General features: G+C 55.2%; 1 protein-coding gene across 2 annotated transcripts in view; it reads left to right on the plus strand.

Annotated features, from left to right (window-relative positions):
- LOC144728030 (serine/threonine-protein kinase BRSK2-like) overlaps positions 1 to 19,072 on the plus strand; it is a 43,805-nt gene extending 24,733 nt beyond the window's left edge. The window contains exons 5-19 of one of the 2 annotated variants that reach the window (XM_078607241.1): positions 368 to 484; positions 1,094 to 1,127; positions 1,815 to 1,883; positions 2,259 to 2,405; positions 2,650 to 2,684; positions 3,950 to 4,114; positions 4,813 to 4,910; positions 5,461 to 5,611; positions 6,200 to 6,260; positions 10,326 to 10,620; positions 11,277 to 11,325; positions 11,826 to 11,949; positions 13,691 to 13,871; positions 14,685 to 14,774; positions 16,295 to 19,072. In XM_078607241.1, the coding sequence (XP_078463367.1) occupies positions 368 to 484; positions 1,094 to 1,127; positions 1,815 to 1,883; positions 2,259 to 2,405; positions 2,650 to 2,684; positions 3,950 to 4,114; positions 4,813 to 4,910; positions 5,461 to 5,611; positions 6,200 to 6,260; positions 10,326 to 10,620; positions 11,277 to 11,325; positions 11,826 to 11,949; positions 13,691 to 13,871; positions 14,685 to 14,774; positions 16,295 to 16,470 (1,792 nt within the window). In that variant the 3' untranslated portion in view covers positions 16,471 to 19,072. The remainder of the gene's footprint in view (positions 1 to 367; positions 485 to 1,093; positions 1,128 to 1,814; positions 1,884 to 2,258; positions 2,406 to 2,649; positions 2,685 to 3,949; positions 4,115 to 4,812; positions 4,911 to 5,460; positions 5,612 to 6,199; positions 6,261 to 10,325; positions 10,621 to 11,276; positions 11,326 to 11,825; positions 11,950 to 13,690; positions 13,872 to 14,684; positions 14,775 to 16,294) is intronic. The other variant, XM_078607243.1, reaches the window with a different exon arrangement.
- The last annotated feature ends 4,072 nt before the right edge of the window (positions 19,073 to 23,144 follow it).

Below are 23,144 nucleotides of genomic sequence, written 5' to 3' on the forward strand. Positions count from 1 at the left end.
GGGCCCCCCCCCCTCCCCTCCTTTCCCAGTGATTGACACCGCGAGGGAGCAGCAGCAACAGGGGAGGGCATTCGGTGGTGCAGGACACCGCCGTGCCAGCGCGGGCTCCCCGGTTATCACCGTGGGAGACAGCGTCCCCCCGCAGGGTCCGCTCGACACGACAAGCGCGGCAGGGTGCACGGTGGCGCCGGAGCCCACTAGCGGCTCACGGCGGTGCAGGCGCCTCCTAACGGCGAGAATAAAAGCACGTCTTACAATTTGGAGAGCGCGGCGCGGGTCGCGTGCGGTGACGCGTGTGGTGACGCGTGCGGTGACGCGTGCGGTGACGCGTGCGGTGACGCGTGCACACGGTCGCTGTCGTCGCCAGCCACCGCGACCTGAAGCCGGAGAACCTCCTGCTGGACGAGAAGAACAACATCCGCATCGCCGACTTCGGCATGGCGTCGCTGCAGGTTGGAGACAGCCTGCTGGAGACGAGCTGCGGGTGAGCGTCGCCGCCACCACCACCACCCCCACCGATACCGCCAATGCCATGACCACCAACTACGACCACCAACCACGACCACCACAACCACCACTACCACCACGACAACCAACCACGACCACCACGACCACCACAACCACCACAATCAAAGAAAAATATCCTCCGTATCGCAAGTGCTGTTCGCGACCACTTCTGAAGGCAGGCACGGCACACCATTGGGTGGGTGGCCAGCACCACGCCCAGCCGCCTTTTTCTCCCCTAGTGGCAATGTGTTTACACACTGCACAGGTACTCTTTTGAGGCCGAGTCGACCTAGCGAAGGCCCAGGACGAGTTCAAATATTTCGTCACTGTGGTGTTGGCCGTGAGCGAGAACCGAAACTCGGGTCGCCGGGTTCATAGCGCAGCGTAGCGCTAACCGCTGCGCCACCGCTCCCCACGGCGTAAGCGAGCGGCTCCGCCTCGGCCTGGCTCAAGTGAAGCCATGGCTCGCTCGCTTGAGCCAGAGGGCCACGTGCCCCGTGTACGTGTGACCATGTGACCGTGTGGGTGTGTGACCATGTGACCATGTGGGTGTGTGTGTGCTGTTCTATCTGTGCCGTATGTCCAGGTCTCCTCACTACGCCTGCCCAGAAGTTATTCGGGTGAGAGTCGCACACGCACAAAGATCTCCCGTGTAGTCTTAACAGACTGTAGGGGCAAGTGCTGTTAGCGAGCACCTATGAAGGCCGGCACGGCACACGAGGGGGTGGGTGGCCAACAGCACGCCCGGCCGCCTTTGTCTCCCCGGTGACGAAGTTTACACACCGCACCAGGCACTCATTTGAGGCTTAGACGTTTTAGAGGAGTCCCAGGACCAGTTCAGATAATCGTCACTGTGGTGTTGGCTGTGAGCGGGAATCAAACTCGGGCTGCCAGGTTCGTAGCGCAGCGCACTGCCCACACACACTCACTCGCTCGCTCGCACACAAACACCGCACAAAGACAAAGATCCCCCGCATAGCCTCTAATAGACTGTTGGGGGCAAGTGCTGAAGGCCAGGGTAAGACACACGAAGGCCGGCACAGCACACGAGGGGGTCGGTGGCCGCGGAAATTGCAACGCAAATGTCAGTTAGCTTGCAGAACGCCATTGGGGGTGGGTGAAGATGACGACTACATTGTCGGTTCACCTGCCGACGCGTTTACCGTTGACCCTCGACGAGTGAGGAGCAGCTAATGATGAAATGAGCCCCCCCGTGTCGATATATTTTTATTGAATCGGCTACTCCGCAGCCCGGGCAAGCGAGAGTTTGTCGTTGACATTTGCGGCTGGCCCTTTTATATTTCCAGGGGGAGAAGTACGACGGCAGGAAGGCGGACGTGTGGAGCTGCGGGGTCATCCTGTTCGCACTGCTTGTGGTGAGCAAGCGGGCATCGCCACGGCGGCCACCATGACGACGGTCGCCGTGACGATGGTCACCGCGACGATGACGACGGTCGCCGCGACGACGACGCCTACACCGCCGTCGCCCCCCGCCCCGGCCGTGTCTCCGTGACGATCGCGATGATCACCGAGCACGACGGCATCGACTGAAACGTTGACGACGACGTTGACGATGTCGCCCCCCTTTCCCCGCAGGGCGCCCTGCCATTCGACGACGACTACAATGACGCCTCCGTTGACCCCCGGCCGTGTCTCCGTGACGATCGCGATGGTCACCGAGGACGAGGCCATCGACTGAAACGTTGACGACGACGTTGACCATGTCGCCCCCCTTCCTCCCTCCCCCGCAGGGCGCCCTGCCGTTCGACGACGACAACCTGCGCCAGCTGCTGGAGAAGGTGAAGCGCGGCGTGTTCCACATGCCGCACTTCATCCCGCCCGACTGCCAGGCGCTGCTGCGCGGGATGATCGACGTGGACGCCACCCGGCGCATCACGGTGGCCGCCCCCCTACGCATCCACCCCCCCCCTCCCTCCGCCCTGCCCCCCCCCCGCCCCCCCCCCCGCCCCCCCCCCGCCCCCCCCCCACACCCTCCCACACCCTCACCCCCCCAACCACACGCACCAGAGCTTGGGGAGGGGGGGCGGCCTTTATCCAGCAGTGGATAAGATCATGGCTCTTGATGATGATGACGACGATGACTGTGGTTTAACGAGTCTGGTTCTTTCTGTTGTGTCGCAGCTGGAACAGATACAGAAGCACACGTGGTTCCTCGCGTGAGTGACACATCGCACGCGTGCATGCACGCAAGCGCACACACACACGTGCACACACGCACACACACGTGCACGCATGCACGCGAGCGCACACACACACGTGTGCATGCACGCGCAGTGATTGCGGATCATGGGAGACGGGCCATTGCGTTGCCGGCGTCATGGGCCAAATGGTTCCTCGATCGGGAAACACGGGGACTTGGCAGGACCCTCCTAAAAAAAAGAGTCGTGAGACTCAGCGAGGGCTTCTCCTGGGGTAAAACATCACCACCGGCAGCTGCAGCAGCAGCTGCAGCAGCAGCAGCATCTACACCGTCAACATCGTCACCCTCATCGTTCCCACGATTATCAGGAGCATCATCATCATCATCACAACTACCCACATTGTCATCATCATTAAAGTTACTATTTTTAAGCAAATTTTTATTTTTTATTACCAGGTAAGGCCCACTGAGCTAAGTAGCTCGTTTCCATAAGCGACGTGGCCACGAATGATGTCTCAATGAAGTGACTCGTCATCACGTGGCAATGTATAGCAGCCAAATACTCTACAAGTGCGATGTTGATGATAAATGTGGAGGGGAAAACTGGAGGACCCGGTGAGAGTGCGTGCACCCCAGGTTAAGAACCACTGGTGTATTGTATTGTATTGTGTAGTGTATAGTGTAGTGTATAGTCGTGTGTAGTGTATAATGTGGTGTATAGTCGTGTAGTGTATAGTCGTGTGTAGTGTATAGTGTAGTGTATAGTAGTGTATAGTGTAGTGTATATTAGTGTATAGTGTATAGTGGAGTGTATAGTAGTGTGTAGTGTATAGTGTATAGTAATGCATAGTGTAGTGCAGTGGTTCTTAACCTTTACTGCAGCCTTGCACCCCTTTAGTTCCCAGTCATACATGTTGTTTGTATCATGTTAATAAATACGTGGGGTTTGAAACAAAGTAGTTGTACACACTTGCCCGTGCTTCATTCGTGTTTTCGATGATTCACCTTCTAAAAAAAAAAATCTCGCGAGATGCACCCCCAGGTTAAGAACCACTGCTCTAGCGGAACAAACCGTAGGTGGAATATAAAAAATAAAAAAATAAAAAATATATATATACTAAAATATAAAAGAATATAATAAAATATAAAATAAAATAAAACTAAAGGGTGTAAACGCGACGCCGGCACTAACCCTCGCGAATGACGTCGCCTGCCCAACGGTCGTCAATCCTCAACCGCCATCGCTCCCCACCGTCGCCGTTTTGCCGGCGCCGGCGGCAGCGGGTCGCGGAGCGAGCCCGAGCCGGAGCAGGCGGCGCCGCGCAAGGTGCCGATCGGCGCGCTGCCCAGCGCCGAGGAGATGGACCCGGACGTGCTGGAGAGCATGAACTCCCTGGGATGCTTCCAGGACAAGGACAAGCTCGTGTCGGATCTCCTCGCCCAGCAGTGAGTCGCCCCGGGGTCTCGCACTTGCAGGGTGGGGAGTGGGAGGTGGTGGGGGGTTCATGGTCAGATTCATGGCGGTCGCAGTCAGGGTTGTGAGGGTCAAGGTCAGGTGACGGCCAGCACCGTGGGGTTCACAATCGGGGTCCTGGGCAGGGCTTCAGGGATCGCTGTCACGGGGGTCACGGTCGGGGTTGTGAGGGAGACACGTGGTCGTGTCACTGGAGCGTTGTGTTGACACGCAACACCAAAGGGAATGCGACATTGAGTTGCACAGACCTGATTGGCTGGGGGGAGAGCCGTGACGATGGTGCTCACGGCTGCACCCCCCCCCCCTCCCGAGGGCGCGTCAGCGAGGGGAAAGCTCTCTGACTTCACAATGGGGCTCTGACATCACAATGGGGCTCTGACATCACAATGGGGCTCTGACATCACAATGGGGCTCTCCGGCAGCGGCGGCGTCGTCACGCCCCGGTAACATCGAGCGAGCGCCTATGGCGGCGGCGCCATCACGGCTAGCGCCATGACGGCGGCGCGCCTCTGAACCGTAGCTCCAGCGCTTGCTTGGTTCTACGGAGAGTGGGCGGCAGGGGGGGGGGGCGTTGAACCGGCGTCGGCCGCGTTCTGCGGTTTGCCGCCCGCGAGCCGCGTGCGGTGCAGCGGCGGACGGTGGGGCGACTGTGCCACCTGTCGCCCGGCAGGGAGAACCAGGAGAAGATGATCTACTTCCTGCTGCTCGACCGCAAGGAGCGCTACCCCAGCTACGAAGACGAGAACCTCCCCCCACGCAACGACATCGGTACGAACGCACGCACACGCACATGCATGCAAACGCACACATGCACACATGCACGCGCACGCACGCGAAGGTGACATGCAGTGTGGTGAGTGGGTGACAGGGTGGGTGAGTGACTTGGTGAGGGATGGCGTGAGGGACTGGTTGAGAGAGTGGGTGAGAGGGTGAGAGGGTGGGTGGGTGGGTGGCTGAGAGGGTGGATGAGGGACTGGGTGAGTGACTGGTTGAGAGGGTGTATGAGTGGGTGGGTGGGTGAGTGACGGGGTGAGTGAGTAGGTGAGTGACTGGGTGAGGGACTGGTTGAGAGAGTGGGTGAGAGGGTGAGAGGGTGGGTGGGTGAGTGGGTGGGTGAGGGACTGGGTGGATGAGGGACTGGGTGAGTGACTGGTTGAGAGGGTGTATGAGTGGGTGGGTGGGTGAGTGACGGGGTGAGTGAGTGTTGTTGTGACCTGCGGCGGTGTGGTGGTTAAGCGCCCTGTGGAGGAGCCCAGACGGTCAGTCTGGTCGCCTGGCCTCCTCCACACGGGTGTTTGTTTGGGGCGGGGGGCTGCAGACCCCCCCCGTAAGCGCGTGGACTCTCCCATGCTGAGCCGGCACGGCAAGCAGAGGCCCGAGAGGAAGTCCATGGAGGTGTTGAGCGCGGGGGAGGGCGGCTCACCCAGCACCGTGCGCAGAGCCCTGCACGCCGCCCCCCACGGGCAGAGGTGAGAGCACGCACCACACACGTACTACACACGTGTCACACACGTGTCACACACGTGTCACACGCACCACACACGTGTCACACGCACCACACACGTGTCACACGCACCACACACGTGTCACGCGCACCACACACGTACTACACACGCAACCACACACGTACCACACACGCACCACACGTGCCACACACGTACCACACACGCACCACACACGTGTCACTCGCACCACACACGCACCTCACACGTGTCACACGCGTGCCACACACGCGCCACACTTATCACGAACGCCACACGTACCACACACACCACACCGCCCCCATGGGCAGAGGATGCCGATGTTGCAGTGATTATGATAATGCTGGTGATGATGGCGGAAATGTTACTGGTGATTACGATGGCGGCGATGGTGGTGGTGATGATGGCGACGATGGAATTTATGGCAATGGTGGTGGTAATGATGATGACGATGGTGGTGGTAATGATGATGACGATGGTGGTGGTAATGATGATGATGGTGGCGATGATGGTGGTGGTGATGGTGGTGATGGCAATGATGGCGATGGTCCCCGTCGGTGTTGCCCTGCGGCCCAGGTCCCGCTCTGTGAGTGGAGCCTCCTCCGGCCTCTCGTCGAGTCCACTCAACAGCCCCCGGGTGAGCCGCTCGCTGCGCCGCCAGCGCCCCGATACCGACACACACAGTCGCTCGCTCCGCACGGCCGGAGACGATCTCCCGGCGCGCCAGACGAAGCAGCGGAGAGAAGGAGATAGAGATGTAGTGAGGTGGTAGTGAAGATCTAGCTTATTGAATTTGAGGATTTAAATTCGACCTGATATCTCACTATTGACCCATTATTATTGTTGTTGTTCTCATGAAGCCGCCGCTCATGAGCCGCTTGAAGTCCCTGAACTTTTAATCGACGTCCTCACGCCCAGTGCCACCACTGGCTTGCGATGTCCTCGCCCAAGCGATCGAAAAAAAACATTCATCCTGAACCTAGCGTTGTTGCTCAACTCGAGTATCGTGTTAGGGGTTAGGAGTCAGTGTTAGGCTTGGGGTTTAGCATCAGGGTTAGGTTCAGTGTTAGCCTTGGGGTTTAGCATCAGGGTTAGGTTCAGTGTTAGCCTTGGGGTTTAGCATCAGGGTTAGGGTTAGTGTTAGCCTTGGGGTTTAGCATCAGGGTTAGGTTCAGTGTTAGCCTTGGGGTTTAGCATCAGGGTTAGGTTCAGTGTTAGCCTTGGGGTTTAGCATCAAGGTTAGGTTCAGTGTTAGACTTGGGGTTTAGCATCAGGGTTAGGTTCAGCGTTAGCCTTGGGGTTTAGCATCAAGGTTAGGTTCAGTGTTAGCCTTGGGGTTTAGCATCAGGGTTAGGTTCAGCATTAGGCTTGGGGTTTAGCATCAGGGTTAGGGTTAGACTCGGGGGTTTGGAGTTCGCGCGACAGTAATCCTCATGATCCACGCCGCTCCGTCGTCACCCTCCTGGCGTTGCGTGAACTCGCACGGCCACGACTTCACGACAACTGCACAATTTCACCTCTTCCTCACCTCTCTCACGTCGTCGGTGGCGCCAGAGACCGTGCTGTGTCGCGACGTTGCACGCACGCGGTGCGGCGAGGTCACGTGACACGCAAGGCAAGACGCCTGGAGGACCGTTGCAGCGCATGTCACCGCCCAGGCGCGGCAGTCACAATGATCGCTGTGCCTCGCATGACGCAAATATTTCCACCGAGTTTTCGTTTGCCGCTTGTTTGTTTTAATTATTTTCTTGCCCCCACCTCTTTGCGTTCGCTAACACCTTTTTTTTCGTTTCTGTTCCATTTCTCTGACTCCTGTGTCTGCGACCTCTCCGCGTCCTTTCCACGCCCTCCGTGCCCTCTCCCCTCTCCGTGACCTCTCTGTGACCTCTCCACGACCTCTCCCGACCCTCTCCGTGACCTCTCCGTGACCTCTCCGTGACCTCTCCGTGACCTCTCCGTGACCTCTCCGTGACCTTTCTGTGACATCTTCCTGCCCTCTCCGTGCCCTCTCCACGACCTCTCCATGACCTCTTGTCCCCTCTCCGCGCCCTCTCCGTGACCTCTCCATGTTCTCTGTCTCTGCTGCCTGTTCAAAATCACGCACGCACGCACACACACCTCACCGCTCTCCGTCAACGGTTCGAACATTGTGACCGTCTGTACGATCATAACGTCACGTTCTTATTATCATTATTATTATAACTTTACATTGTATTTTAAATTTTCATTTGCGTTTCGACTTTTTTGCTCCATGCATTGCGTTCATTTCGCCTGTGTTGGTGTACGATGTCGCTCAATGCATTGTATGTTCAACGTGCGTGTGTGCATCCATGTGTGTGTATACGCCTGTGTCTGTGCATATACGTGTCTGTGTGTGTATACTTGCCTGTGTGTATGTGCCTGTGCGTGTGTGCGTATACGTGCCAGTCTTTGTCTTTGTACGTGCTTGTATGTGTGTGTGTACATGCCTGTGTGTTGTGTGTTTGTGTGTACATGCCTGTGTGTGTGTGTGTACATGCCTGTGTGTGTGTGTGTACATGCCTGTGTGTGTGTGTGTGTACATGCCTGTGTGTGTGTGTACATGCCTTTGTGTGTGTGTGTGTACGTGCCTGTATGTGTGTGTGTGTACATGCCTGTGTGTGTGTGTGTGTACGTGCCTGTGTGTGTCTGCCCATGACAACTACCGTCCTTGCGTTTTAACTTCCCATCCGCCAAGCCCGGCCGCAAATTCTCTACACCGCCGTGCTTGGCGCACCACTATGGCAACCACCTCTTGCCCTCTGACCCCCCGGCGACCCCACGCCTCGACCGTGACCTTTGGCACCAGTCTTACAACCACCAACAGCAGCATCCCAACCGCTTTAACTCGCCCGTCAATTCCGCCATCGCGGCCACCGGCATCTCGAAATCATCGTTACTCTCGTCGTTGTCGTCGTCGTCATCTTCGTCATCTTCATCGTCATCGTCATCTTCGTCCCATTTGCCGGCGCACCCTCACTTCGGCTTCGGCGCGTTCATGTGCGGACGCTCACGAGCCATCAAGTCGCTGGGCTGCGCTGGTGGCGGTGGTGGTGGTGGTGGTGTTGGTAACGGTGCTGCTGGCGGCGGCGGTGGTGGTGGTGCTAATTTCGGTGGCGGTATTCACGGTGGTGGCGGCGGCGGCGGCGGTGGTGGTGGTGGTGGCGCTAAGGGTGCTGCTGTCGGTGGTTGTGGTGTTCGTGGTGGTGCTAATTGTAGCGGCGGTGGTGGTGGTGATGGCGGCGGCACCAGTCGATATTATCGTCCACACTTTGTGAGATTTCCCATCAGACCCAAATGTAACCCACACTTGAACTCGGTCACCAAACCGTGCACCAGCACTGAGCCAAGCTCCGACCGTAGCCATTGCCCAGCTGCCAGCCCAAAGCTTGACCCACACACAAACCCCAACACTGATCCGAGACCTAACCTAGATCCTAACCCTAACCCAGGAGGAGCTCACCCTGATGTGACTGTGGGCGTGAGGCCTGGTGCTAAATCCAGCCTTCGGTCTGATTCCATCGCAAACCATCACCCCTACTCGAACCTCAACCATAACCTTAATGCTAACCCCAAGTTTTATCACGTTCTTCATCCTCAATCGGATTCAACTCCCAACCCTCACCCGAAGTTCAACACGAATTCGGGAACAAGTCTGAATTATGTTAATCTCGCAAACCCGAACCCCGACGACCCACACCCTGGGCTGGGATCCGACTCGCACGTCAACCGTTCTCTGAGCCCTCACGCGAGCCCGGGCTCTGATGTCAACCGTGACCCAAGCGTTAGCCACGGTCTAAAGTTTGGTGAAGATCCTAGACCCGATTCTAACCCTGGCCCTGTCTCAAACTGCACGAGCCCAGATCCTTACGCGAAACCAATACTTCACCCAACCTGCGAAAGTCTGACCTCTGGAGTGACCCCTGACCCCGAGCCCACCCTTGACCCCACTTGCTTGCTGGAGGCCCCCCCAAACCTTTACCTTGACTGCGATCGCGACCTCCGGCACCACCGCGACCCGTTGACCTGGCCCGCTAGCCCCGACGTTCACCGCCGCCGCCACCGCTCCTCATACGAGCCGTGCCCAGTAGACGGTCCGGCCGCTCTGAGCGTCGGCGCCATCTTTGCTCGCGTCCTCTCGCCCCGCCCCGCCCCTACCCCGACTGCGAACCCCGACCCTAACCGCGACCCCGACCCTAACGTTGGTGCCGCCCTTGCCGTGCGTGCTCGCGCCATCGCCCCCGGCGACCCCGTGTGTCGCCGCGACGATGACGGCGGTCGCCACGGCGGCGCCCTTCCCCTGCGCCGCCTCCTCCTCCTCGACCGCCGTCGCGGCGCCTGCGGCTGCCGACGGCATCACGGCGCCGCTACCCGCGCCGTTTCGGTTTCGTTTGCTCCCGCCGGCGTCGCTGGGTCTGCTGGTGCCGCCACCGCCGGTGCCGCCACCGCCGGTGCTCCCGCCGGCGCCGCCGAACCGCCCCCTCTCGCCGATCTCCCCGGCGCCACATTCCTCGGCGACCGTTCCTCCTCCTCTGCCGCCTCCGCCACCGCCACCGCAACCGCCGGGACTGGCGCCGCCTTCCTGCTCCTGCACCGGCCTCCGCGCCGCTCTCACCGCCCTCTGCCTCTGCCGCCGCTGCTGCTGGCGTTGTCGCCGTCGTCGCCGCCGCCGCCGCCGTCGCAGGCGACGCCGCACCCCTCGCCGCGCGCCTCCCCCGTGCCGGCGCCCCGCGCCGCCCAGGGTCGGGCGCCGGCATTGCCGGGCCCGCCAGGCTCGCCGGGGCACGGCGCCGCTCCGCCGTCGCCCTCGTCCACGGGGACGCCGCCGTCCAGCCCCGGGAGGTCGGGCTCGGTCGCCGGCGCCGGCGTCGGCGGAGCGGGAGGAGCGGCGGGAGTTGGGCCTCCTTGGAAGAACCGGCTGAGCTCCATCAAGAACAGCTTCCTGGGCTCGCCGCGGTTTCACCGGCGCAAACTGCAAGGTGCCGGACGCGGCCGCCGTGGTCGTCGTCGCCATCGCGGTTCCTAGTTTGCGTTGCGAGCGCCGTCGTTAGCACGCACTTGCCGTATTCACCGCATTGTGAGACGCATCCCCCAGCTTTGGCTTTGATCAACAGTGGCACAAGGTGCGTCTTAACGTGGAGAATACGGTAATTACGGTAAATACGGAACCTCTTCTCACCATTAGCATGTCAGTCGGTCAGTTTGTCGGTCACACGAACTATAATTGTCATACACGGTCGGAAAGAACCGGCGCAACTGTAGGTATGGATATCGAGCTCTTTTGTTTGACGCATGGCCTTTGACCTGGGTCCGAAAAAATACGTGGCCAAAATGTATTTCGTTTCACCGGGCAGATCGCTACCGATGCTCGCAGCGATGGTCTAATACGTCTGGCAGGCCTCTGGTAGCCATGAGGGGCGACGCGGATCGAATCCGCGGGTGGCCGCGCACGATGTGAAGTAGTGGTGCCGTGCAAGGCTCGCGGTGTCGTAGGCTGCCCCCCACCCGTCACCGACTTCGTCTGCGCACACCCAGACGAGAGCATCGCCCTGGCTGGGGCCGCTGTGTGATCGAGCCCCCGTTTGTGCCCCCCCCCCCCCGCCACCCCCCCACCCCTTCTCTTTCCCCACCCTAGTTCCAACGGCGGATGAAATGACGAGCCTAACTCCCGAGTCATCCCCAGAGTGAGACGACTGGCAACACGGAGACCGCTTCAATACAGAGCCAAGCACACACACACAGCAACACGGAGAGCCACACACACACAGCAACACGGAGAGCCACACACACACAGCGGCACAGAGATACACGCACACACAGCAACATAGACATCCACGGACACAAATAGAACACATATATGCGTTGTACAATATGTACACACGAATTCTGATCGCAGCGTTCGCAGCGCAGCGCGCCTACCGCTGCACCACCGCTCCCCACTCGTATGCACTTTCTCATTCAGCCAATATTTTCCACTAAGTGACGGTAACGTCACCACAGTGCTTGTGCCAGGCTAGGTGTACTTTGAGGCTATCACGTGAAGTGTGGAAGGCAACACAGATCCACGTGCTGCTTACTGCACTCGCGCCAACAGGCTGCTGAAGGCTGTGCGTGTGTGTGCGTGTGTGTGTGTGCGTGTGTGTGCGCGCGTGTGCGCGCGTGTGTGTGCGTACGTCCACTCCAGACTGGCCAAGAAGTCGTGGTTTGGGAATTTCATCAGCCTCGACAAGGGCGAGCAGATCTTCCTCATGGTGGAGAACAAGCCCATCAGCACCATCAAGGCGGACGTGGTGCACGCCTTCCTCTCGGTAGCTACCCGCCCTCGGACCCCCACCCTCCGGCACCATGCCAGCCACCACGGCCCCCCCCTCCCATCCCCCCCCCCCCCCGAGCTCAAACGGTCGCGCTGCGGCGTGCTCGCGACCCGAGTTCGATTCCCGCTCGCGACCATTAACACCGGTGACGATAATGATCTGAAGCGGCGCTGCGTGGCTGCATCTGTCGTCGATTCGACCTTAAAACGAGTACCCTGGTGAGGCATCTTAAAAACATCGCCACCCAATCCCCTCGTGGGACATAGGTGCTGCTCGCTCACGGCACTTGCCCCAAAAGTTTGCTTAAGGCTATACGGGGGGGGGGGGGGGGGGGGGATCTTTGCTTTTATTTCTAGGGAGAGGTCGTGTGGCGCTTAGGCCGCCACGCGAGGAAAAGTGGCGGTTTTTTCTTAACGTCAGCACCACGGACAGCAACTAGCGGTTGCGTTAAGAAAAAAACGCCACTTTTTAAATCCTTTATATTAAGTTCGCTTGCGTGCTTGCTTGCTTGCGTGCTTGCTTGCTTGCTTAGGACCGTGCAAATCTTTCGGTCGTTTTTTAACCCACTTCCCGTGATCCAATCGAGCTGACATTTTCCACACAGACTCGTTGTGCGAGACAATTAATGTTCGTGAAAAAAAAAATTCCCAAAATTTTACACTGTTTAGGGAAAACAAATTAAATATTTAATTACCAATTGCTTAATGCTGGCAGACAATCATCTGACCCATAGGTGGCAGCCATCTCAAGCCAGAGGACGAGAGGACTCTAGCCGCCACGCATATAAAGGATTTAGAGTAAAAAACTTTGTTTTTACGAGTTTACTTGTTTCAAATGTTCTTACCGTGGTTTTCACACCTGATGATGATTGCTTGTGTTGCAGTCGAAACGTCGTGAGAATTTTTTTGTTTTATTTGTATTATTTCCCTTCTACATGACTTTACCGAAAGAACCAAGAATATGAGTTTATAATAGTTTAATAGGGAGGTTATAATAGTTTAGTAGGGAGTTTATAATAGTTTAATAGGGAGGTTATAATAGTTTAGTAGGGAGTTTATCATAGTTTAATAGGGAGTTTATCATAGTTTAATAGGGTGTTTATAATAGTTTAATAGGGAGTTTATCATAGTTTAATAGGGAGTTTATCATAGTTTAATAGGGAGTTTATAATAGTTTAATAGGGAGTTTATGATAGTTTAATAGGGAGTTTATCATAGTTTAATAGGGAGTTTATCATAGTTTAATAGGGAGTTTATAATAGTTTAATAGGGAGTTTATGATAGTTTAATAGGGAGTTTATCATAGTTTAATAGGGAGTTTATCATAGTTTAATAGGGAGTTTATAATAGTTTAATAGGGAGTTTATAATAGCTTAATAGTTTCAAATAGTGAAATAGATAGTTTAATAGTTAAAAATTGTATAATAGAAGATAGTTTAAAAGTGTTAAATTGTTTAATAGTATAAAATAGTTTCATAGTTTCAAATAGTTTAATAGTTTAAAATAGTTCAATAGATGATCATTTTAAATAGTTTAAATAGGCTAAAACAGTTTAATAGATAGTTTAATGATGGATAGTTTCACGATAGATAGTTTAATAATATATAGTTTAATAAATATCTAGTTTAATGGAGTACCCTTCGTGTGCTGCATCAGCCCCAGTAGGCGCCGCTCAGCTCACGGCCCATGACCCCGACAGCCCGTTGAAGGCCCCGTGCGTTTGCGCCTCTCCCTAGATCCCGAGCCTGAGCCACAGCGTCGTGTCCCCCACGAGCTTCCGCGCCGAGTACAAGGCCCCGAGCGGGCCGTCCGTCTTCCAGAAGCCGGTGCGCTTCCAGGTGGACATCGGCTCCAGCGAGGGGCCCGACTCGGCAGGGGACGGCGCCGTCTTCTCGCTCACCTTCACTCTGCTCTCAGGTGACATCGCGCAAACGGGTTTTGATTCCTTACCCGTACCCGTACCCGGCCGCACCAGGGTCGCAAACGGGTACCCGATACCCGGCCGGGTACGGGTAGCTGTACCCTACCTGTACCCATACCCTACCCGATACCCGGCCGGGTACGGGTATCGGGTACCCGATTGCGACCTCTGGGATGAAGCCATGTTGCAGGCGCGGGTGGGTTGATTCTAGGAATTTGAATTGTGAGAAGAGACAAGACGTTGGGAAATGAGTGACAAACGGTTACTCACCAGTGACTCACGGCCTACCCGTACCCGGCCGCACCAGGGTCGCAAACGGGTACCCGTACCCGGCCGGGTACGGGTAGCCGGGTATCGGGTAGGGTACGGGTATCGGGTACCCGATTGCAACCTCTGACGCAGAGACGCGCGCGCGTGGTGTACACGCGGAGACACGCGCAGAGACGCACGCGCGTGGCGTACAAGCGGGCGCTCGCGTACAGGGGGCCGGCAGGGTGGCGGCGCAATGGTGGAGAACTCGTGGGCCTCGCAGTGAGGAAGGGGTCTGCGTTCGATTCTCTAACTCGGGCGCCTCACTTTGTCCAGTTTGTACGTTTTCGTCCCCCCCATTACTGTGAAGAGTGCGAGCGAGAGAATGGGGGGCGGCGGCGTGCGGGGCGGTAAGCACGCTGCGCTACGAACCCGGCGACCCGAGTTCGATTCCAGACTCACGGCCACCAACTCGGGCGATGAATACGCACGCGCGCACGGCTGAGGCAGGGATCGGTCCTCTCACTGGTGTTGTCGCTGTCCATTGACCCCCCTGGCAGGGCCGAGTCGGAGGTTCAAGCGCGTCGTGGAGACGATACAGGCGCAGGTGATGAGCTCCAGCGAGCAGTCGCCCGGGCAACAGCTCTCCGGTGAGGGGGTGGGGACCATCGCCACGGCAACAACCCGCTAAGGATGTTTTTTGTTGTATTCCCCATTTGTGGAAATTCCACGTTCTGGTGGCGAGGGAGGAGTTTGCCCAAAACCGAAACCACCATTGAACTTCCCCGGTTTGCGAGCCACTCGCAACTTCCGAGCCACAAGGCCGGCGGAGGCTCTGGGCCTCAAAGCACACGGCGGAGGGTCGTGTTCCGCAGTCGATGGGTTGCAACCAGGATGTGGGTTTGTGAACCCAATCTGTGGGGCGCCCGCGGTGGCGAGATGTTAACTACCTCGTCTGGTATGCAGAATGTCGTGGGTTCGATGCCGACCCTGACGCCTGCTGCTGTATATTTGGAGTTTGCGTGTCTCTCTCTCTCTTTCTTCCCGTGGAAGCGTGGATTTTTCCCCGGGTTCTCCCTCCGCATTTATTATCCACATCACGCGTTTAGAGCGTCTGGCTGCTAGAAAATACCACGTGATAAGCCACTCAGTCGAGCTGTCGTTTTCGGCCAGTTCTCGCTTCCGAAAAAAAAGCTACATAGCTCAGTGGGCCTTACCAGATTAAAATAAAATTGTTTGTTTATTAAAATTACTGTAAGTCTGCGTCTAGTTGTTGTTTAGAATAAAGTGTTCATGCGTTCTCCTCCGGCGTGTCTCTCTGTCCCCGTTTGTTTATGTTCTGGTCATTCCTTCGTCACCTCTCCCTCGTCCCTCACCTTCCAATCTCATCTCGCTTGCTAATCTCCCACCTCATCGCCTTCCTAATATTCCCAGTATCCCATTCTCAACTCCGACCGTTTTTCTTTCCATATTTTTGTGTGAATCTGCCTCGCCTCTCTGCACCCCATTTTGTCGCCTGTTTTTTTTTATCACCCACCTTATCTTCATCCCCTTTTTCTCATTACCCTCTCCGTTTCCATCTCTCAATCTCTGCATCGACTCATCTCATCTCTTTTTTTCCCATCTAAAACATTCCTCCTCGTATCCCCATCCCCCCTCACAACTCCATCTCCATCCCCCACCTTCGTTCTCGTCTTCTCATTTTCATCCCAATCTCTGCTTTCTCCTGTCGCCACCCTCCCTGTCTCAACAACCCCGTGTCGGCGTCTCGCCCCTCAAACCCCTGCCGCTCTGTCCCCTTCTCTCGTTCCCCACGCTCTCCTTGCCTCTCCACCTGTCTTGGTGAACCGCGCCCTCTCCCAACCACGTGTCCACTGTGTCTCCCTGTTCTACTCTCCTTCTGTCCCCTTTGCTCCAATGTCCCTCTCCCCCCTCCCCCAATCCTGCACCAACATCCCCTCACCCTCCACCTGCTCCCCTTCCTCTGTCTGCCCGCCAACTCCGCCACATCCTCTAATCCTCCCCCCCCCCTCCGACTCGCCATTGCCCCATGTCCCCACGTCCCTGTGCTCCTCCGATCCATGCCCCGTCACCCTCCTCGTGCGGGCTGTCCCTACGGCCTTTCCCCCCCCCCCCCCGTCCCCGCGCCCCCGCGTGCGTTCCGTCCCAGGCAGCCCACTGAGTAACTTCTTCGACGTCATCCAGCAGCTGTTTACGGACGAGGGAGGCGCCGAGCAGACGCCCGGGCCCCAGAACGGCGCCGGCGCCACGGGGCCCGGCAGCGGGGGCAGCAGCAGCAGCGGCGGCAGCGCCACCTCCCGCCGCCACGGCCGCACCAGCTGCTGAATTGTCTGCCCGCCACCACGACCCGTTCCTCTCCACCCACCGGCCACCGTAAACCCGCCGTATAGCGCCTTCTGTTGGGCCCTCCCCCCGCCCCGCCCGCCACCCGCCGTGAGGCCCCGACTAGGCGACCGTCACCAGCTGCTAGGCCCGATGAATGTTTCAAAATGGCCGCTGCTTTCTGGCACCTGTCGGAGCGAAACCGCGGTGTGTACGCGATTTCTGTGTTATGTTTTTTACGCTTTTTTTTCCTCTTTTTTTTCTCTTTTGTTTTTTCCCCCCCTTTTCTCCAGTAATAATGTACGGCTTTCAGTCAGGGCTGCGTAATTGTTGAGGCCTACCGGCACTACGTAACGCCCGTTTGGTCTGAGACTTGGCGATGGCGGTCACTGTATTTTCAATTTGAAATCGGTTTTCAATAAGAATTACGAATGAAGATTAATTTATCTCCCTTTCTCATTCACTGAATTGCCGATGCAGTGCGGAAAATAAGAAGGGGGCAAATAATTTGCCATGGTCTTGAGTGAGATTCTGTTTTTTTTAGCATGTAAAATCGTTGTAAATCTCATCGATTTCCACAAATATTTTTTTTCTCTCTCAAGTACATGGCAAATATTCCTGCAAAAAATATAATTAGGAACTAATTTTCGGAAAGGAGGCGATAGGGAAAGCAAGGACGGGTGGCAAAGAACTCTGTCAAACAATGGAGAAAGCGAGGGATGCACTTGACCCTGACTGGACCACATGCCCGCCAGGTTTCTTGTGGTGGAGGCCGACCATGGTTCGATGACTGGGTCCGTGTCCCGAGTTCGTGCTGCTGGGCTCTCCTCATGGCTCTCACAAAAACGGACGGACACGGGGGAAATGCGCAAACATGTTTTTCGCAGGGAGATTTCGCGACAACAACAACAACAACCTTTGTGGCCTCTTGGAGCCACGTGAACCGAGAAAACAAAAAATCCAGCTTTTAGAACTGCTACGTCAAGCACCACTGGCCAAACCTTTCACACATTGGGGCCCCCGAAAGCTCTGCAGAGGTGAACTCAAAACTCTACGAAGGTAGAAAAAAATCACGCGCGTGGTCGTCGTTCGCCTCGGATGCAGCAGACCTTGGCTGAATCGTCCACTCGCAGTTTTCAGTTCACGTGATCATTTTTTACTTTGCACCGAGGTGAAGAGCCTGGGAGGGGGGAGGACGTTTTTGCGAAGGGAGATCGATTGCGTTCCTTCAGCGACCATGTCGAGCGATTCATCGCGGGCCCGCCAAGGCAATAGTCGTAGCGCTTTGCGGAAATGCACTCGGATGGAGACGGGGGGGGGAAAGAGTTTGTGTTCGGTGGAGCCCGGCGTTGCGAGGAAATCGGACGCTTTTATCAATCTGTGCCTGATCGGGGCGGTACTTGAATCGTCGATGACTGAGAGAGGAAGAAGACGAAAGGCGACAACGAGGACGACCCGGCTGGTGCCGCTGAAAGCGGCGTCTGTTCGGGAAGGGGTGGGGGGAGACATCGCGACGTCCCGTCTTTTGGACGAGACGCTAAACTCGAGTCCTGTCGATGCTAAAGAACGACATTTGCTGCTCGCCGAAGGCTGGCGGTTGGGACAAAGACTGATTCACGTCCTTCCCTCCGGCTGGAAATTCCCATCGCGGGGAATCCGTCGCGAACATTTTGTCTGCCGATCGACGCGCGTGTCCTGGAAGTTGCGTTTCGTGAATCTTTGGAGAGGAGCGTCAAGGATGCGTTGCTGCAACGGTGGGCGGCTCTTAGCAGCCACAGCGGACGACAACCACTTATGTCAAACAAAGTCGGCCTTCACGCTGGTCACGTTCTTAAAAGCCCCCACTGTAAGCCACGTCTTAAGAACTCGCTGAGGCGGCCGTTTCTCGATCTCAAATCCTGACGGACGAAATCTCGCTCTGTCTTTGCACGCACGCACGCACACACACCCCCTCCGTCCAGTGCGTGTGTGTGTGCGTGCACGATCCGCTTTGGGTGCTTGGCCAGTTCGAGCGAGATTGGCAGACCACGGAATGATGGATTGGATTTAGAGCTCGGGGGAGCGTGGGGTTTTGAGGGCAGTGTCGTGTTTATCTTCTTATTTGGTCTAACCACGGCTCTGTGTTATTGTACTTAAAGCAGCCAGTGGGCCTAAATAGTGGCCTAGTCAGAGTCTTTAGAAAGTAGTTGCTTGGGCGGTACAACTTTTGCCACTTTTTTTCTATATACAGAGCCACGATGTGTTTTATTGTTTACCAGTTAACGTTTGCTAAATTACAGCAATACTCAAACAAGTATTCCAAAGGGCATCTTTGTAAAAGTTTAAGCCTACACAATTGAGGCTTACACATGGCCCTCATGCCACTGTGCGCTAAATATTTGTTCCAATTTATTTTTAGCACTGCAACAAAATAAATGCCATTTGGTAATAACAGGAGCGACAATTTACATAAATTACCTCAAAATCGTGTTGTATACTTATATTTCCCTCAAAATTTGACCAAGTTAAGTGGGACTCCTTTGCAGGCTCGTTCAAGGCTGCTTACTCTGCATTGCACCTAATTTGAAGTATAGAAAGGAAAGAGATAAACACTTCCAAAATAAAACGAGGAGTCAAAAAGACGATTGAAACAAAACTACTTTCATCAAACTGAAGTGCAGTGACGTTGGCAAGACGTTGCAAACGAGGTCACGTGACATTTTATTTCTTCAATGAAGGAAATTCCGCTCTCAATGCTTTCTGGATGTTCACGCTTGTTTCTATTTATTCGCCCAGCGACCCCCACCCCCCCCCCCCCCCCCCCCGAAAGATTCGCTCCCCAGATTCGTACTCTCTCGCCCGCGAAGACGAGATTGCATTTCGCTTCTCGCGACCAGACTGCGGCTCTGCCTCTCCCCCCCTACACGGGGCCTCGTGAGTGGGTGTGAGGTGGCGGGAAGAAGCCATTCTGTTTGTGGGGGGCCCTCTCTCTGCCCCCCCCCCCGCCCCCCGTGGCTCACGAGGCCTGGATGAAAGAACTCCCAGGGAACCGCACGCGGACGGCGAGAGATGCTCCTCAACCCAGGGCCTCGACCCCCGAACTTCTACCAACACTGTGAACTCTGCAGGGCGACGTTTAAGGGCAGTATTCGGAAGAAAACCGCTGACTTCACTTCCAGAGCTTCCTGAGCAAGAAATTGTGTCGTTTGGAGAAACCCACGAGAGACGACACGAGGTTTGGTGTGTGTGGGTTTGGGTGCGGGAGACACTCAACGACGGATTAGGGCTGGACTTTATCACCGTTGTTGTTGTTGTTGTTGTTTATGGGTTGTTGTTTTTTTTACATGAACTGTTTGACCGTTTCGTTGCTTTCGTTTCGTCGTCGCGAATGTGTGCGGGTCCCACTGCCGGTGTTATTCGTCGTCAAATTTATTTCCCGTCGTCGAGAGAGACGAAGGTTGCTGGTGATGGAACAGACGAAGGGAAACGGGGACAAAGATGGGGAGGAGGGGGAGGAGGAATGTAAAGCAAAACAAAAAAGAGCCCAACGGGAAAAAATGTAAAGAACGCTGCCGTGGAAATACGTATATTTTGTTACCGTCGAGATGAGGCACGGTTAAGAGAGTTGGGTTGCCTTCATTTGAGCATCGGGTATTTGCCCGCTTGGATGAGAAGCCAATGGAGATCTCGGTGAAAATACCTAATGACAGCACATCGGTGCAAACAATTCTAAAAGTATCCCATTAAAAACAAACGGATACCATTTACAGCTGATGCCCAGAGACCAGTCGGCGGTTGGGTGCGCGCATCTGAATGGGGGCCGTGGGGTCAGAGATTTTCCCTTGAGATCGGTGTTTCTTAACCCCGTCGTGCGCGAGATGATCCTTTCTGAGAACCAAAGTGGGGGGGGGGGGGGGGGTGCAGGCTGCAATAAAAGGTTAAGAACCACGGCTTTAGATGTTAGTCGTCAGCAGCGGGGAGTAACACGACAGTTTTTTTTTATCAATCTTCAGAGGTTTACATCGCCTAGGCTGGAAATAAAATAAAATAAACTCCATTCTAATTGGCGGGTTGGCCGATATAACGGAATTGTAATTTGTTTTTAATGACGGAGTATATACACACACACACGAGATGTGTGCTGGAAAGACTCGATAAGCCACGTGTTTGTATTACAACAGAAACCCACGGCAGCTTAGTTCACCGCCACATTGTCGAGTCCACTTCTCATCGTTGCCGTTGAATCATTCCCCCCCTATCAGCCCCCCCGCCCCCCGGATGGGCTCCGTACAATGAACCATAGGTGGGACAAAGTCATTGTTATGCAAGTCCAAGTCGAGTCGCAAGTCATCAAATTCATGACTCGAGTCTGACTCGAGTCCAAGTCACATGACTCGAGTCCACATCTCATAGGTGGGACAAAGTCATTGTTATGCAAGTCCAAGTCGAGTCGCAAGTCATCAAATTCATGACTCGAGTCTGACTCGAGTCCAAGTCACATGACTCGAGTCCACATCTCAGCAATGAACTCTCCAATCCTGTAATTAACTTCTTTTTAATTTTCACTTATCCAAGAGCTGTCTACCAGAGGTCGCAAACGGGTTTTGATTCCTTACCCGTACCCGTACCCGGCCGCACCAGGGTCGCAAACGGGTACCCGTACCCGGCCGGGTACGGGTAGCCGGGTATCGGGTAGGGTACGGGTATCGGGTACCCGGTTGTGACCTCTGCTGTCTACTCTCGACGAGAGACAACTTTCTGGGCACAATTTATTTGGCGATTGCCGCATTGGCGGAGGTGCACACATAACGAAACAAGCTCCTCGGCACATTTGTCAATAATGCTCAGGCAGAGGACAGTGAAAGGCCCCTTTCGAGACGTGAAGCTCATTTGCAATGGCAGTGCTCCGTCCACAAGTGTGCTCTGCTGATGGACCGTCGCCTGCAACGTCGCCACAGTCTTATTGACGAATGTGTTGGGGGTGGAGGGCGGTAGTTTTGTTACTCTCGGGACATTGAGCCGTCGTGGGGTTTTCCAGGACGCTGTGCCTGGTGGTATTGTTACTTCATGCGATCTAAACACTTTCCCTTCGGTCAGTCCAGTTGATTGAAATCATCTCCAGGTCTGGCAGCGAGGCCGTGATGGTAGTGGTGAGGAATGCAAAATTGGGCAAACGGTCGACAGAGCAGTAGGGAAAGGAGAGAGAGAGAGAGAGGAGTGTGTTGATTTGTCGTCTAGAGATGTTCCCGCTCTTCCCCAACGTCTCCTATTGTGGCTGTTCGTTTTTGCTTGACGATCCTTCACCAAGATGATCAGTGCCATTGGTGAAGGGAGAAAGGGGGGGGGGGGGGATGACCACCAGGACATGTTCATCTAACGCTCGTTAACGATGTTAGCCGTGGCCGGTAACAGAAACCCAGAATTGAAGCTTTCGTGACTGCAAGGATTCGTATTCTTAGGTTTTTTCGGTAAAGTCACGTAGGCAAAAAAATTCAAATTAATAAAAGTACTGTGCCGTGACGGTTCCACCTGAAGACGGAAGCTTGTGTTGCCTCCGAAACGTCGTGATTTTTATTTTATTTTTATTTTATTAATTTAAAATTTTTACCTACGTGACTTTACCGAAAAAACCTAAGAACAGAAACCCAGTCCGGCCGGGCTCCAGGGTGCAGTGTGCTCACGACGGCGCCACAGGGCTCTCCGCGGGTCGATGAAATGCGGTACCAAATGACGCCTGGAAAGTGTCAAGGTCACGGGGGTGGACCTCTGCCTGACCAGGCGTGGAAGCGGCGCTCATCTCGGCTGGTGACCCCTGGGCAAGTGGTGGGGAAATTCCACATTCCCCCATGTACAAGGTGCCCACCATTGATTTACAGCAACAAAGTAGCACTCGTGTTTTGTTTGTTTGTTTAAATCAAACATGTAAGGAGGATGATAATGATCGTGGTGACGGCGGCGGTGGGATGAACCGACTGGGCCGAATTTTGTTTTGCGAAATGTTTATATTTTTTTTTGCGCTCACGTCTCGGAGCTGGTTAGACCGCCCGCTGCCGCGTTCCTGCCAAAAAAAAAACCCCACAAAAGTAAAAACAGAAAACAAGCGGCGAGTTTCTATACAAAGTGCGCTTTCGCCAAGTTCCCCACAATGGTTATAGCACTGAGAATGGCTGCTTCTTCCTTGGCTGAATGGCAGCAGCAGCAGAGGCGTGGTCGTCGTCGTCGACGCTGAGACCCACCGTGCGTGTGGATGATGGCCCTGCTCACTTTAGCGACTGTAGGACATTTTGTCTGTTTGAACAAAACAAACGACTCGAGTAAAAAAAAACCGCGGAAAAAAACACATTGAAATGTAGGCGATGCTGTACAAATAATGTACAAAAATATTCCAGACTTGTAGCCTGAATTCTAGCAAATATTGTATTTATATGATGAATCATTGTACATGAAATATCTTTGCAAATGGAGGTTATAGTGTTGGGTGACCTTTGCCTGTAATAACTATTTTAAGCAATCTCTTCCCCCCCCCCCCCCCGTTTGTTTTCGAAAAGTGGACGGTAAGGTCCCCGTGTGTCCATGGCGCTGTGGGGTGATGTGCTGTGGGGTGCGTGCAGGCAAACGGACGCGAACCAGAAGTGAAAAACAAATTCCCAAAAGAAATGCGTCACCTTTTCAAGTCGACGTATGCCACCGTTTTGTTC

The sequence above is a fragment of the Lampetra planeri genome, chromosome 27 (genome assembly GCF_965212315.1).
Source record: "Lampetra planeri chromosome 27, kcLamPlan1.2.h2, whole genome shotgun sequence".
In the NCBI taxonomy this organism is placed as follows: Eukaryota; Metazoa; Chordata; class Hyperoartia; order Petromyzontiformes; family Petromyzontidae; genus Lampetra; species Lampetra planeri.